The sequence below is a fragment of the Toxorhynchites rutilus genome, chromosome 3 (assembly GCF_029784135.1).
Source record: "Toxorhynchites rutilus septentrionalis strain SRP chromosome 3, ASM2978413v1, whole genome shotgun sequence".
Taxonomy (NCBI): domain Eukaryota; kingdom Metazoa; phylum Arthropoda; class Insecta; order Diptera; family Culicidae; genus Toxorhynchites; species Toxorhynchites rutilus.
The window spans coordinates 260,541,695-260,557,161 of NC_073746.1; the positions used below are offsets into that span (position 1 = coordinate 260,541,695).

The following is a 15,467-nucleotide window of genomic DNA, read 5'->3' on the forward strand; positions in this document are numbered from 1 at the left end:
TCTTTCAGATTAAACGTTCAGGCAACAAATTTAATAGCTTCTACCAAAGTGAGCCGATTTAAATTTTTAAAAAAATAAAGGTTATTTTAGGACATTTTCGATGTGACTACCCCTTTTTTCGATAACGCGTTTTGAACGGTGAACAAAATTCTTCATGCACAACTCTAACATTACGACTTCGATGCTGTTGAAAATCTGAGTTATTTCTTCTTTAAGTATCTTTGAGGCTTATTAACATAGCAACGGTCCTTCCTATACCCCCAAAGGAAGTAATCGACGACGAGAAATGTTGGAATTCTAACCATAAGAGGACAAAGTTTTATTAAGGCAGTATTCTAGTCTAGAAATTTGGATAAAACTTTTTTTTTTCTTCATATTTCTGTAGTTTAGACATTGAAGAATAAACCCTAGAAAGGACTTATCGAAAATCCCATTATTTACCGAGTTAGAGCCATTATAAAAATGCGATATCTAACCTGGTACAACAATCAACTTCAAACGCGTTTTTCTCGCAACTAGTTTTTTCAAACATGCTTACAATCTTTATGCATTCCTCTATCGCATGAACCTCTAAAAAAAGATATTTCTCAAATATGAATATTTAAAAAAAAAATCGGGAAACATAAGAAAAGTCGTTTTAAACCGCATTTTGTTTTTCAAACGGTCGCCATTTTGTCAAAAAAGATGTTTTTGACTTGTCCGAGGTTCATGCGATAGCGGCATCTTTACTGATTTAGAATCTGTTTGTTTTTTTGTTTCAGATAACCAGAATGGCTGGAATCGTGTACGCCATGGTATAAATTTTTTTAACCTCCTCACTTCATCAGCTTGGAATCATTCTAGTTACGTATATTTTTTCCGTTCAATTTTCTTTTTATTGTTAAAAGATAGATGAACAAATAATGAATGAATGCTCTTTGTTTTATTTTTACGGAGCTCGAAAAAACGTCCGAAAGTTGTGTCTCTACACTAAAATACCCTCTTAAGGCTTCGGTTTCTCGAGTAATACGATTTCACTAAAAATACACATTCTTGTAAATTGTACATCTTGACATTAAAAACCATCCGATCAGACAGAACGAGTAACCTAATATTATCGTCCCGAAGTGGGGAATGCAGTGTTACCATCGACGGAGCGAAAAAAAAATTTATAAGGAGCTATTTGATTTTGTTTGCGTGAGCGTTTAATCTGAAAGACCCTGTAGGTTGCCCCAAAAATAACTTCCGATTTTTTCATCATAAACAAAAAATATTTTGTCTGGTAATTGATTGTATATATTTTAGATTGTATAAATATGGAATGGATACATTTGATTCCTATGATGTTCAATACAGAGACATTTTTGTTTGAATGAAAAATTTCCCTTCGTCTTTGACGATTAATCTATATACACTCGACTAAAAAATTAGAGGAACAGAACGTGAAGTCAGACATTTTAAGTGATTTTTGGCTTGCTGTAACTTCGTGAAAAATGAACGCATATCGATGAAATGCACATCATTTTGAAACTACAACTTTCAGGTATTGCAGGGCTGCCATACAAATGAAACACAAATTTCTGCATTACACGAGAATTGATCAAGCAAATTGAACCAAATTAGGCATTGTTAGGTAGCTCGGTACGCTCCATCCGAGCGCCCCCCGTGTAGCATAAAATTCTCAGTTGTACTCTCATATTAGTTCGATACACGGGGCCTTAGCTGACTATTTAAGTCGGATCAGCCGGTCACTACTCTCTCTTAGACAATAAAACGCCAGATCAGACGGTCACTATTTTATCTCATTTCGAGCAATAAAACAATAGATTCTATTTTGTATCACGAGTTTTACTAGAAATTTATATATTTTTCAACGGTAAAAATATACGGAAAATATACGTGCTACAAAGGTGTCCAAAGTGCGTAGGATAGGGTCCGAACATTGGTGCCGTGACCAGGATTGGTCTGGTCGACGCGGGACGCATTTCTTTGGATACCATTGTTCATCGCTATTTTCAGCGCCAAGGCGCCATCGTTCACCGTTTGCTTCGTTTGAGAAAGGTGAAAAGGAAAATCACCAAATTGCTGCTTGTTCTATTGTTTGCTGTTTGCTGGACGATCACAATACGTTTGATCGATTGACCATCCATTGGGCGACGGATTCGATCGAGGATCTGGAACTGGGCTGTAGGACCTAAGCGGTGGTTCTACGAACCCGTAATAGTTACCGGAGGCGCGTATGTACATACGATTGCATACAAGGCATGTTTAGCCAAGCTCAAACGGTGAGTACTTGGCTGGAGTAGTCATTCGACGGATAATTCTGCGACCATTTTCTTCCACTCCATCTTCATTGCTTTGTATGGAGAATTGGCGCCATTCTGTACGACCATTGCTGACGACTGTGACGACGCCGCCGAAAATCGAGGCATTGTACTAGAAGGAATAATATCCTGGAGGATCTGAAGTTTTGCTGTAGGAAGTTTTATTCAATCATATAAGGCCTATTCAATTAGGCTCACAGGTGAGCCTCTATCCAATTTATTCATCAGTTGGTTTTGTGGTGCTGTGCTTCGTATATTTCTCACAGTTTTCACACGACGACGGCTAGTACAAGATGACGAAAAAGCTGAAGCAGAAGCTGCATGTACGCGACAACATAGTCGACTTTCTCGTTCGTACGGATCGTTTCCTGAAACACTATGATCCGGCCAACCACGCTCTCTAGGTGCAAGCACGGATCGACAAACTCGACGAAAAATGGGAAGAATTCGAGGAAGTACAGACGCAAATAGAGGAGCTGGAGGAGCTTGAGGAGGAGAGGGCGGATCAGCACACGAAGACCCGGGCCGAGTTCGAGGAGTTGTACTTCAAGGTAAGGGCAGGCTTGATATCGAAGTTGCCACATACCACTCCACTTTCTCCCTCCACATCTGCCGGTGCCACTAGTCGTATGGGGACATGTGCGAGTATTCAATTGCCGAAAATAAACTTGCCAGAATTTAACGGGGAATTTGAGAAATGGTTACCGTTTTTTGACACCATTAAATCGCTGATCCATGGGAATCCGGATCTGAGCGCTATACAACGTTTTCATTATTTGCGAGCGTCTTTAAAGGGTGAAGCGCTAAAAGTTGTAGATGCATTCCCGATGAGCGAAGCGTGTTACGGGGCTGCTTGGTCCGCGTTAACTAAGCGCTATTCAAATGTATACTTGCAGAAGAAGCGCCACGTCAACGCTCTGCTACAGTATCCGAAATTGAAAAGGATGAATGCAAGTGGGATTCATGATGTCATTGATTGTTTTGACCGACATCTAAAAATCTTGGATCAATTGGGGGAAGTAACTACGGGCTGGGGGGCGATGCGGACACAGCTGTTAATATCGAAGCTGGACGATGTCTCGCAAAAGGATTGGGAAGAATTTGCTGTGAAAAAGGAAAAACCTGCGTACTTGCACGTGATGGAATTTTTGGAGGAACAAACACGAATCCTTGATGCGATAGCAGTCGACCAGCACTCCGAAAGTAAACATGCTCCATTTTCTTCTACTCCCCTACCGTTTAAGCAACCAGTGTCGAAACTGTCGGTCCATTCAATGTCGGAAAAATTTTCGCCGAAATGTGTGTCCTGTAGCGGTTCACATTACATTAGTAACTGTCCGGCTTTTGTACAAATGACACTGGATAAGCGGTTCCAAGTCGTAAACTCGAAGAAGCTGTGCAGCAATTGTCTTCGTCGCGACCAATACAGTCGAGATTGTAGCTCTAATTTCCGCTGTCGAACGTGCAGTAAGAAGCATCACACTCTACTTCATCCTGGGTTATCAGCATCTGGTTCTGGTTCTGCGGCTGATGCTCAGGATCCTAAAGGGTCTCAATTAGTTGGCTCTGGTGCTCCTATGACCACAGCACACACGACGGAAATCCCTCAACAGTCTATTCAGAGTTCGATGGCTACAATTTATGCAGCTAACGTCGCAGCGGAATCACGAGAGGTGCATGTATTTCTGTCGACGGTTCTCGTATCGGTGAAAGATTGCAACGGACGGTTGCATACTGCGAGAGCGCTTCTAGACAGCGGGTCTCAAGCGAATCTCATTTCTGAGAGATTGTGTCAAATCTTGAAGTTACACAGAAAGGAAGTAAGCATACCAATATCTGGTGTGGGCAGTGCTAGGGTACAAATCAATAATTCTGTTTCTACTACGATCGGTTCACGTATTATGGACTATTCGATACCAATGAAGTTTTTGGTTATCAAAAAGGTTACGGAAGATCAACCGTCGACAACGATTCCGATTGGTAGTTGGAATCTTCCTTCAGATATGACTTTGGCGGATCCAGGTTTTCATAAGCGAGCTCCGATTGATCTTCTTCTGGGTCTAGAGTATTTCTATGAATTCTTGTTACTCAATACTGGTCGGGTGCAAATTCAGCGCGTGGGAGAAGGACTTCCACTTTTTGTTAACACCGTTTTTGGGTGGATTGCAGCGGGCAAGGCGGATTTGGGAAGCATGAACCCAGTCCCTTGCTGCCACGCGGTGGTCCATAATACCACTCTGGAAGAAAAGATTGAGCGATTTTGGACAATCGAAGAACTGCAAGATGTGCCGAAGCTGACGCAAGAAGAACTTGACTGTGAAGAGCACTTTCGAACCACTTTCTCTCGTGATGCAACGGGACGATACGTGGTGCGTCTGCCGAAGCGGATGGGGTTCGAGCAGATGATCGGTGAATCGAAAGAAACAGCGTTGCGGAGACTTATGCAGCTCGAACGGCGGTTCAACAAAGACACTGAGTTGCGTAGGCGGTACAAAGAAGAGATACGCGCCTATCTAGACCAGAACCACATGAAGCTTGTTCCAGAACAAGAGCTGAAACGCGATAAACGGATCGCTTTCTACCTCCCTCTTCAAGGAATTGAGCTCCACCACGAAGATTCGGCCCGTATTTGATGGCTCATCCAAGACGTCATCCAACAACTCGTTAAACGATGGGCTAATGACAGGTCCTGCAATCCAGGACACCCTCTTTGATCTGCTACTTCGCTTCCGCAAATATTTTGTGGCTCTCGTTGCTGACATCGAAAAGATGTACCTTCAGGTAATGGTACATCCAGACGACACTGCTTTGTTATGTATTCTGTATAGATTCTCGCCCTCGGAACCAATTGCAACATACGAGATGTCTAGAGTCACTTTTGGTTTAGCTCCATCATCGTTCCTTGCTACGCGATGTTTGCAGCAACTAGCACTCGACGAAGGTGATCAACACCCAAGAGCAAAAGCGGCGCTCGTTAACGATTTTTACGTCGATGATTTTATCGGAGGAGCGAACTCCGAAGAAGAGGCTATTTTGCTACGGCATGAATTGGAGCAGTTGCTGTCAAAGGGTGGCTTCAGACTGCGAAAATGGGTGTCAAATTTGGAAACTGTGTTGACAGGACTACCTCCTGGTGAACTGGGAACATCATCTATGCTAAATTTTGATCAGGAGCGCATGAAAACGCTAGGAGTAAACTGGCAACCAGGGTCAGATTTACTTAGCATCGACGTATCAGCTTTCGCTGTAAGCGGACAGTGGACTAGACGCAAAGTTTATTCTGTCATCACACAATTTTTCGATCCCACCGGTATCACAGCACCCGTAATTACATGGGTTAAGATTCGGATGCCGTTACTCTGGGTTGCCACTCAAGGATGGGATGATTCATTGTCACCAGACTTGGAGGAACAATGGGCAGATTTTTATCAGCAGCTCCCGTTACTTTCCAACATCAAGGTGGACCGATATGTGTTTACCGATCATCCGGCATTGACACAGTTTCACGTATTTTCGGATGCGTCCGAAGCTGCCTACGGCGCGTGCATCTACGCTCGTTCTATCAGTCGGTTTGGGCGGATCAAAGTAGAGTTGTTGGCAGCGAAATCTCGCCCAGCAAGCCTGAAGAAAATCACACTCTCAAGGTTAGAGCTATGCGGTGCCCTCGTTGCGGCTAGACTTTACCGTATGACTGTTAACGCCCTGAAAATGGAGGAAATTGAGGCTTGGTTCTGGTCTGATTCGACCATCGTTCTTTCGTGGCTGAAGCTGCCACCTTACGTGTGGCCTACATTCGTCGCAAACCGGGTCTCACACATCCAAGAGCTTACGAAGGGACACCGGTGGAACCACGTAAAGGGGACGGAGAATCCTGCTGATCTTGTGTCGCGAGGTGTTATGCCAAAGGATCTAGCAGATTTGTCGCATTGGTTCCATGGTCCGCCGTGGTTGTCACTATTCGACCAACATTGGAACACCAGAGAACATTTGAAATACGAGAAGCCATCGGAGGAATCATTGCAGATGAAGAAAAGCGTCCTCGTGGTAGCAGACTCCTCCCAACCTCATCCTTTTCTGGGTCACTATTCGTGTTATTGGAAGCTATTGCGGATTACAGCCTATTGTATGAGATTCATCCGGAATTGTAAACGTCACAGCTCGCCCCCCACCATCCCAATTCTCAGCGTCAACGAACTTAAAGAAGCCAAGTACGCACTGGTACGGTGTGTTCAGCTGGAATCATTCTCTGTGGAAATCAAGGCACTCGCAAACCATCGTATTATTCCAGCTCACTCGTCGTTGAAACTGCTCAACCCTTTCCTGGATCAGCAGGGTATACTTCGTGTAGGTGGCCGGCTCAAACTTGCTGGAGAATCGTACTCTGTTCGGCATCCCATGATTATCCCCGGCAATCATTCTTTCTCGCGACAGATGGCAGTCGCTTACCACGTAATGGCACTTCATTGTGGTCCCCACATGACACTCGCTCAAATTCGGCAAGAATTCTGGCCTTTAAATGGTAGGGCACTGGCAACCTTTACTTTCCGGAACTGCATTCGCTGCTTCCGAAGCAACCCTGTTCCTATATCTCCTGGTCAACTTCCTAAGCCACGTACAACTCCCACTCGTGCATTCGCTTTTACCGGTGTAGACTACTGTGGTCCAGTCTACTTGAAGCCCGTGCACCGTCGCGCTGCTGCTTAAAAGGCTTACATCGCCGTTTTTGTGTGCTTCAGCACGAAAGCGGTCCATCTCGAGCTGGTAGGCGATCTCTCAACGGTCGCCTTTCTGGCTGCCCTGCGTCGCTTCGTGTCCCGTAGAGGCCTACCCGCCGAGATTCACTCGGACAATGGTCTCAACTTCCAGGGTGCCAGTAACCATCTTCGAGAGCTGTACGACTTACTGTATGATCCGACGGTGGCAGCTAAAATCACTAGCCAAACCTCCCAGCGAGGCATTATTTGGAAATTTATCCCGTCACGAGCACCCAATTTCGGCAGGCTTTGTGAGGCAGCAGTGAAGTCTACGAAGCTGTCGCTCATCCGAGTTCTGGGCAAACGACAACTTTCCTTTGAGGACATGACGACGATCCTCATTCAGGTCGAGGCGGTAATAAATGCTCGACCACTCACTCCGCTGTCGGAAGATCCCGACGAATTGGACGTGCTCACTCCTGGACATTTCCTGACAGGCACCTCCCTATTAGCATTACCTGATCCGGATTACACTGATGTTGCAACGAACCGGCTACAACACTACCAGTAATTGCAGCAACTAGTACAGCAGCATTGGAAGCGGTGGAGGCGAGAATACATCTCGCAACTTCACAACCAGAATCAGCGATTTCCTCAAGCAACAAAGCTAAAGATCGGACAAATGGTTGTGCTCAAGGAGGACAACAACGCGGCTATCGAGTGGCCTCTAGCTCGCATCATCGAAGTCTACCCTGGCCCCGACGATGTAGTCAGAGTAGTGAAACTACAAACACCGAGTGGAGCCTTCTACAAACGTCAGGCTTCACGTGTTTGTCTATCACCATCCAAGAAGATAGCTGCCAACCCACTACTCACTAGTGCAACTCCGGATGATATAGGAGGAGCACTGAATTCTAAATAATAATGAATTTATGATTGTAATATGTTTAAGTCAAATGAATTCGTAATTGATTTTTGTAAATTCCTTAACAGAATTTAGGTGGCCGGCATGTTAAGTAGCTCGATACGCTCCATCCGAGCGCCCCCCGTGTAGCATAAAATTCTCAGTTGTACTCTCATTTTAGTTCGCTACACGGGGCCTTAGCTGACTATTTAAGTCGGATCAGCCGGCCACTACTCTCTCTTAGACAATAAAACGCCAAATCAGTCGGTCACTATTTTATCTCATTTCGAGCAATAAAACAATAGATTCTATTTCGTATCGCGAGTTTTACTAGAAATTTATATATTTTTCAACGGTAAAAATATACGGAAAACATACGTGCTACAAAGGTGTCCAAAGTGCGTAGGATAGGGTCCGAACAGGCATATTGAGGTTTTAGGGTGCAACAAATGATTCTATGACGGTTAGACTCTCCACCCCCGTCTCTAAGGGGGCTGCTATAGAAATTAAACATAAATTTCTCCATAACTCGAGAACTAATCAAGCAAATGGAACCCTTTCGCTACGAGCGTCGTCTATAGACGACCCGAAAGTGATACTGCACATCGATCACACCAGCGCGATGTGCATACTTTTCGGCACAGTGCTCCGTACAGCGGTAGCACTTCGGTGGAGCACACTGCCGTATTGAAAGGGTTAAGGGTGCAATAAATGTTTTCATGGTGGTTTGACACCAGTAGTGAGGAATTAGGGAGATTCCTGCAGTGAAGCACGTGTCCGACTGTTGCTTATCGGTCCTCCCCCAACAGCTCCCGCAGGTGATTGTGGACACGATTCGGCCGACAGTGGTCTGGCTGACACAATGTAGTTATGAAGAAATCAAATTATCTAAAATCTGTCAGTGTCCATGTGCTATATAAAACGTCCCATACCAGAAAAACAAAAAGAAGAAAAAACGAAGCAGTGGGCCAAAATAGAAAGAATAAATATGAAAAAAACTAACATTTAGTTCAGCGGATATGCTTAAAGTGTAGGAGAAGATAATGAAAAAAATCTATCAGTGTGTTTAAAATTTCAAAAAAGTTGTATTTGGCCGAGTTCTTCAACTATCCACAAATGAAAATTGGTATGTAGGGGTTTTTGGGGTCGGGGGAGATTCTTAGTTAGTTCGAGACCCCTTCCCCCTTTCTAAGGGAGGGCTACCATACAAATGAAACACACATTTCTGAATTACTCGAGAATTAATCAAGCAAACTAAACCAAATTTGGCATGTGGAGGTTTTAGTATGCAATAAATGTTTCTATGGTGGTTAGACACTCCTCCCGCTTAAGGGTGGGCTGTCATACAAATGAAACACAAACTTCTGCATAACTCGAGAACTAATCAAGCACAATTTGGGATGTGAGGGTTTTTGGGTATGAGAAATGTTTCTATGATGGTATGACACCCCTCCCTCCTCTGGAATGGAGAAGGGGTCCCATAAAAATATTACACATATTTCAACCAAAAATATTCCAACCAAACAATTGACAATTGAAAATTTTCGGAAAACTCTGAAGGAAAAATTCGGAAAATTAAATTCCCATATGATCTACAATTATATAGTGACAAGTGCTGTTAGTCTATTTGATGTTTGCGCTAGCGAAAATGATCTTTGTTTGAACATGTTATTTGCAAGTGGTTGAAAAATCTTGAACGACAACTGTGTCTGAAAATAATCTGATATTATAATGATGAGTTTTGTTAGAAATACTAGGAATTGTATAGTAAAAGGTAAATTCAACGGGGTCGATTAGAAGATCAATCAATGAACAGTTCTGCGATTGGACCCATGAACTTGCTCATATTAAGAAAACGAGAATGTTTGAAGGTATTGATAACAAAAAACAAATTTTGGGCGGGACGAAGTTTGCCGGGTCAGCTAGTAACTATATATAAACAGTTTTCTCAACTCTATGGTTAGTGAAGTAGAAAACCGATTACTTGCGGACGACTCGAGATTAGAAGGGAGACATATTTTTTCCAGAAAAAGATGGGATATAGGGATTGTAACAAAGTTTAATGATCACACACAATTCTCAAATCTACTCGTATATCTATAGTGTATTCACATTTCAACATATTCTACTGTTTATAGCAAGGGGACTAATCAGTCGCAAGGGAAGAAAAAGGAGGGTATAAGGATATAAGGTCAATCACACACGAAGATCGGTAGTTTTAAGGAAAACATGTATAATATTTGGCACATGTAATCAAGGTCTAACCGAGCCAAAACATCTCTCACTGGCCCATTGGGCTGTCTTCCTCGGGCCCGAAGGGAGTTTTCTAAATTCGATCTGGCGACAAGAACCAGAGAAAAAATATTCATCTGTTTTACTTTTGTGGCATAAATGAAGTGTTTCATTTTCACGGTGACTCTCTGTATAATATAAATTTATTTTCAGACACAATTTTCGTTCAAGATTCTTGATTCACTTATAAATCATATGTTTCTCCGTTACATGGAATACACGTTTGATACAGAAAGATAAGTGGATTCATTAATTTTTTTTTATTTTCAAAGCGCATTATTCCATCTGAGAATCTTTTGTCATTTTCGGTTCAAACCAGTAGAATACGAAGCTTAACTCCGCAAACGCGAAATCCAATTGGACCAACAACAATGTCATTGTAGATCATATGAGTTTTATGTTTTGAACTTTCCCTCAAAGTTCTTTTCCCTCAATTGTTTCTCACTATAACATTGATTTACGAGCAGAGACGAATACAACAAAATAAAGACGGCTCAAATCGGACGATTCCTTCCTCGGGTTTCGCGCTTAGCAACACATTTGACGTTCCATTTTTATTTATATAGATAGAAGATCTTTAGAAGTTACCTGAAATTTTTCGAATTCTCTTTTCATATCATTGATCTACGGGTAGTGACGAATACAACAAAATAAAGTCGGATCAAATCGAGTGATTCTTTCCACTAGTTTCGCGCTCAGCAACGCATTCAGCGTACCATTTTTATTTATATAGCAGCCATTCCGTGCCAAGCCGATATAGTGGTTCTCAGATCTTAGTGAAAAATAGTAGTTTTGTTCCTTGTCGAAAAATATGAGACCCGTATTTTTTATTTTTTTTATAAGGGCGCCAATTTCCATTTTAGGGTGGTCCGAAATATCAATATTTTCTCTTTTTTTCCAAAAACGATTTTTTTTCAAAAATTTATAACTTTTGAACCACTGGACCTATTAAGATGATTCGGATTTTGTCGGATTTTGATATCGTAATTATTGATTGTATTTGGTTTTAATTGCCTTCATGGCTTTGGACTAGAGGGCGCTATATTTTTATATATTTTTTCTTGAAAGCTGAGTTTTTTTACATAACATATCCAAAAATCTGGTATGAGATTCATGTGGGTTTGGAGTTATTATTTTCAGAAATCAACCGAAGGTACGAAAAATATTTTTCCACTTTTTTCCATGAATGATCTTTCTCAAAAAAAAATCTATCTTTGAACTATTGAACCGATTCTGATGATCGGTTATCAAATAGAAGCCAATGAGTTAGTCCTCTTTAAATATTACACATGCGAAAAAAATGGATTCTAGTCGCATGGGAATATTGAACGAAGACTAAAAATAAGTTTATTTAGAAAAACCATAACTCACAAACGATAAAAATCATATCTTTGATTTTTCGATATATTATGTTAAAAACCTCAGCTTTCAATAAAAAATATGAAAAATGCGCTCTCTATCTTTAACCCTTTCATTACGGCAGTGTGCTCCGCCGAAGTGCTACCCCTGTACGGAGCACTGCGCCGAAAAGTATACACATCGCGCTGGTGTGATCGAAGAGCAGTATGAATTTCATGTCGTCTATAGACGACACTCGTAAAGAAAGGGTTAACCATGCAAACTATAGAAAAAAAATGCAATCAATAATTACGAAAACAATATCTAATTTATTTCCAGATGTAATATTCCAATGGAAGACTTGGGCTTTAATTTGATATGTCGATTATTTGAATCGGTATAGTGGTTGAAAAGTGATGAATTTAAAAAAGCCGTTTCGGGACCATGGTTTAACTTTGAAAAATCATAACTTAGCAAGAGTAAAAATCACATCTCTGATTTTTAGATATGTCATGTAAAAAATCAGCTATCGAGAAACAATATTAAAAAATATAGCGCCTTCTAGTCCGAAACCACGTAAACTATAAAAAAAACAAATACAATCAATAATTACGGAAACAAAATTCAAATTTTTTGCATGTTCAATGTTTTTCCAAAAAGTTGTTCAAAAGTTATGATTTTTTGAAAAAAGCCATTTTTGGAAGAAAAAAAAAGTAGATAAACCTTGATATTTCGGTCCACCCTAAAATGGAAATGGGCGCCCTTATGAAAAAATAAAAAAATACGGGTCTAATAATTTTCTATAAGGAACAAAACTACAATTTTTCACTAAAATCTGAGAACCACTGTATCGGTATGGCATGGAATGGCTGATGGATGAAAAAATCGACAATTACTTTTCAGGCAGCTCAATATTTCTTTATTATAATTCTATCTCGATTGCAAAAAAGAAAAAAACAACCCTGCATTCGAATAAATTGCCAACACAAACCCGCTGTGTACATAACATCTGTTTTTTAAGCGGTAGACGAAAATCCATTTGTTCAATATCTATCCACAGCACAAATGCAAACACTATATTTGATATTCATTATTGAATGTTCAGTTCAACACAGATGAAATATTAACCAACACAATTTTCAACAGGTTGACCATATACATACGTTTGTCATGTGACCTGTGGGAAGTCTATACGAAAACCAACAACTAAGAGATCAATATTCAATTACTGCTCACCTTGAACTGAATCTAGAACGACTTAATCACTTCTTAGTGTTTCTGTTTCTCAATCAGTTGTTTGGCTACAGTTAGTCAATAGTTGCTCATTTTCTGCCCATTATTTTGGTTTACAAACAGCTGTGATGAGATTACGTGCTCTCTTCATTAGGGTTGTAGCTTGGACAATATCGTTGTACGTGTGCAAGTTGTGGAGTTTCGTCATAAAATTGAAATTGCCGCATAACCCTTTATCACTATTATTTTTGAATCAGTTTGAATCAGAATTATTCGAACGGGACGTTTTTTGATGGAATAATTCTTAGTTTAAGCCAATATTTTTGGAAAGCTTGTTTTACGATCAGTAGGATTTTTGTTGTTAATCTTAGTATCAATTCGAAAAGCCTAAAAAATTTAGCCAGATTATTCTTTAATACACAATTATAAGAAGTCCAAATCCAGCACTGCTTTTGTGTGCACCCGGGGTTAATCCATTTCATCGGATAGCTAATTGGAATATAGCGACGCGCATTTATCTACAGCCTTCTGTTTTTCGAAGTAAACACAGACGGAACTGTCTCTGATGAGCGTGAAATTCAGCATTCACCAATGGAGTGTTTACACTAAGCACACCAATCGCAAACTCATCGTCGTCGCTTGGCAACAACACTTTGAGCTTCAGAATTTATTTCAAGCGAGTGCCAGCCTCCGTCGGAAAAAGCATCTCCCGAGAAATTTGTTCACGGTGTGACGTCTTCTGGTTCCCCGCCCCGGCCGCTAATGCTTGAGGTTGGAAAATGCAAATGTAATTTTATGCATGACTAAGCAGTCCACGCACAGTACACAATCATTCCCGGAGTCTGGTTTTCCATTCGAAAGCGCTCGGTGGTAATCTTCCGTCGATATGGATCTGACAACTAGAAGGGTATTCTCCTGATGTGTTTGGTGATTGTGATGACTTGCCTTTTGTAATTAAGCTGCGAAAATGGTTGACTAACGTCGGAAGCGGGTTATCGTACGCGTAAATTACTCTGGGCGTCTCATTTCATATTCTGAATGCATTCAAGCGAATGAAACGTCTTTATCGGGACAAGGCAGATTTTGCTATTCGTTAGTTATACATAAAAACATAAAGATATCGCTAAAATGGCACGCTGGTTTCGGTCAATAAGGTTTGCTATTTCGTCTCATTGAAGTCATCTTAATTTTTCTACTATGAAAAGTTTTGCCACAAAACGGAACTGCGTCGTGTTCATTCCATCAAGTCACAGATTTCAATTAAAAATGTGTCACAAACTTTCATCGGCTCATTCCCGCAACGGTAGATTGTGCGATCAATCTGGGGAAAACTTTCAACAGTCTTATAATAAGTTCACAAATTATCTCTTCTACATGTCGTTAATGTCACTTTCTGCAGTTCTCTTTCGTGGAATGGCGACGTTAATAGGCGACAACGAATGTGTCGTATCGCAGCTTCTGTTACCAGCGAGTAAGAACATTCCAACATATTCCGTTCAGGTAGGATTTTGCAGATAGGAATATATACGAATATAGCCAATATCATCATCACCTGGCAGCCCTTTTCGTGGTGGTACGAGAACAAACGTTCAGATTATGCACAGAAAGTCAGAAAATAGGTTCCCTTTCGGGCGTTTCCCGTGGTTTTTTTGTGCTCTTTTATAACTTTCGACGCCCCCCTTCCTGAATGGGACGTATGCATACATGTTTTATCGCGGAGATCTACTCGGTAGACTGCATATACGAAGAAGTGAGCGCCAGAGAATAAACAGAACACACCTGGAGCTGAAACTCGTTCAGTTTTCGTATATAAGTGAATTTGATGATTGTTGATGTTCGGTGATGATGGAATGTGCAATTATGGTGAATTTATTCTATCACCTTATATGAACTGAGTGTATTTAATGCGAGTTGATTTTGAACCAGGTGTTGAATATCTCACCGTCATATTGTGCTCTTCTGGATGAAATGATTATCAATTCAAGAAATATTTGATAAGGTTTTCGAAATATTCATCTTTGAATTTTATTCTTGAATCTGTCGTTAGAATAAATCAAGAACGTATTGGGTCTCTTGAGAAGTATCAGCGGTTATTAGCCACTAGACGGCGTTGAAAGTCATATAAAGGGTGTGTCACATCAAATTGCATCACGGAAAAAACGCTGTAGAAATTTAATTTTTAGGAATTATATCTTCAGCTTTCGCTTATAATCAGATAAGAGTGTATAGATCACGTTGGCCATGCTTCACTGTCAATTTTTCGTAAATTTGGAAAAATGTCGTCGAACGAAAAAGAGCGTCGTGAATTAATCCTGTGCACTCATTTCGAGAATCCGGAGTTGTCACATCAGGACATCGGTAAGATGCTGGGAATCGTCCAATCCACGGTCAGCAGAGTACTAAAACGATACTTCGAGAACCTAACCATCGACCGGAAGGTGAAGAACGGCAAAAATGGATGCTCCGTCAGTGAAAAAGATCACAAGCGCGTAGTTAAGCAGCTTAGACGTGATCCGAGAAGTTCGGTCCGGGATGTCGCCAATAAGCTGAATTTGTCAAGTTCAATCGTCCAGCGGACCAAGCAGCGGGAGATCCTGCGTACATACAAGGTTCAGAAGGCTCCTAACCGCGACGAAAGGCAAAACATGGTGGGGAAGACGCGAGCCCGGAAGCTGTACACCGAAATGCTGACGAAGCCGCATT

At 41.2% G+C, this 15,467-nt stretch overlaps 3 protein-coding genes across 9 annotated transcripts in view; all 3 read left to right on the plus strand.

Moving 5' to 3' along the window:
- The window catches only part of LOC129773136 (uncharacterized), a 245,130-nt gene that overhangs the window by 166,475 nt on the left and 63,188 nt on the right, over positions 1 to 15,467 (plus strand). The window lies entirely within an intron of this gene.
- LOC129773126 (fructose-bisphosphate aldolase-like) overlaps positions 1 to 15,467 on the plus strand; it is a 609,238-nt gene that overhangs the window by 80,696 nt on the left and 513,075 nt on the right. The gene's annotated exons all lie outside the window — the stretch shown is intronic.
- LOC129774169 (uncharacterized) lies at positions 2,597 to 7,568 on the plus strand. Its single transcript, XM_055777865.1, has 5 exons — positions 2,597 to 2,626; positions 2,708 to 2,854; positions 3,200 to 4,928; positions 4,990 to 6,799; positions 7,040 to 7,568. The coding sequence occupies exons 1-5, from the start codon at positions 2,597 to 2,599 to the stop codon at positions 7,566 to 7,568; spliced, it is 4,245 nt and encodes a 1,414-aa protein (XP_055633840.1).

Bases quoted from the DNA above. Each gene is read 5' to 3' on its own strand.
- LOC129774169 (XM_055777865.1), top strand. From the start codon at position 2,597: ATGACGAAAAAGCTGAAGCAGAAGCTGCAT. The intron at 2,627-2,707 runs GTACGCGACAAC...CACGCTCTCTAG, and splicing joins AGCTGAAGCAGAAGCTGCAT to GTGCAAGCACGGATCGACAA. The intron at 2,855-3,199 runs GTAAGGGCAGGC...GTATACTTGCAG, and splicing joins TCGAGGAGTTGTACTTCAAG to AAGAAGCGCCACGTCAACGC.